The 763-nt window shown below is 63.4% G+C and overlaps 1 protein-coding gene across 1 annotated transcript in view; it reads left to right on the top strand.

Moving 5' to 3' along the window:
• The window catches only part of LOC119586436, a gene marked incomplete in the record, with an annotated part of 196,777 nt that overhangs the window by 174,006 nt on the left and 22,008 nt on the right, over window positions 1-763 (top strand). The window contains 1 exon segment of the mRNA XM_037935164.1: window positions 1-763. Coding sequence (XP_037791092.1) covers window positions 1-763 — 763 coding nt within the window.

Genomic DNA, 763 nt, shown 5'->3' with positions numbered 1-763 from the left:
GACGGCAGCCAGCCGCCGCAGGAAGGCGCCAAGGAAGAGCAGCCGCCGAAGCCGCAGCCGGAGAGACTGGTCAGCGTCGACAAGGAGGGCGCCAAGCCGAGCGAGGCCAAGGCCGAGGTCGTGGAGGCCAAGCCGCGGCCGGGCGGCCTCCTGAAGGGAAGACTCAGGGCGGCGGTGCTCACCAAGGCGCCGCCGCCGACACTCCCGATCATGGAGGTGACGCCGTCGGGAGAGGCTGCCTCGCCGTCGGCGTCGGCCGACAAGGACAAGGCCCCGTCGCCGACCGCCGAGGAGAAGGAGAAGGCCGACGCGGCAGCCAAGCCGACGGCCATCAATGACCTGAACAAAGGTGTCGAGAAAAAGTCTCCCGAAGGCGAAAACGGAGATAGGTTAGGTAGTGAGAAACCCCTAGACTCAAAGGACATTCACGCGAACAGTAACAGCGTGCAGGGCGGCCAGGCTTTGGAAAGAGCTTTCGGAAAACTTTTATCGAAAAAGCTAAACACTGCCCCCAGGGAACGGACCAGTCCGACTGTGATAGAGAACCCGGTAGACGATGGACTCAAGGTGCAAAATACAACGAGCAAAGAAAAGATAAGTCGAAGTGATAGTTTTAAGCGCGCCATGGACGAGGGCCTCATCCGGAGCACGGAGGAGCCGGACCTGAACATCAAGCCGTGCGAGGAGCCGCACGAGGCCGAGGCGGCGCCCCCGGAGAGCGAGGCCGACGCCCCGACGCCGGAGACCGCCGACAAGAAGGCCG

This window comes from Penaeus monodon, chromosome 21 (genome assembly GCF_015228065.2).
Source record: "Penaeus monodon isolate SGIC_2016 chromosome 21, NSTDA_Pmon_1, whole genome shotgun sequence".
Classification (NCBI taxonomy): Eukaryota; Metazoa; Arthropoda; class Malacostraca; order Decapoda; family Penaeidae; genus Penaeus; species Penaeus monodon.
The sequence above is the reverse complement of the archived record's forward strand: the minus strand, read 5'-3'. Positions and strand labels throughout refer to the sequence as shown.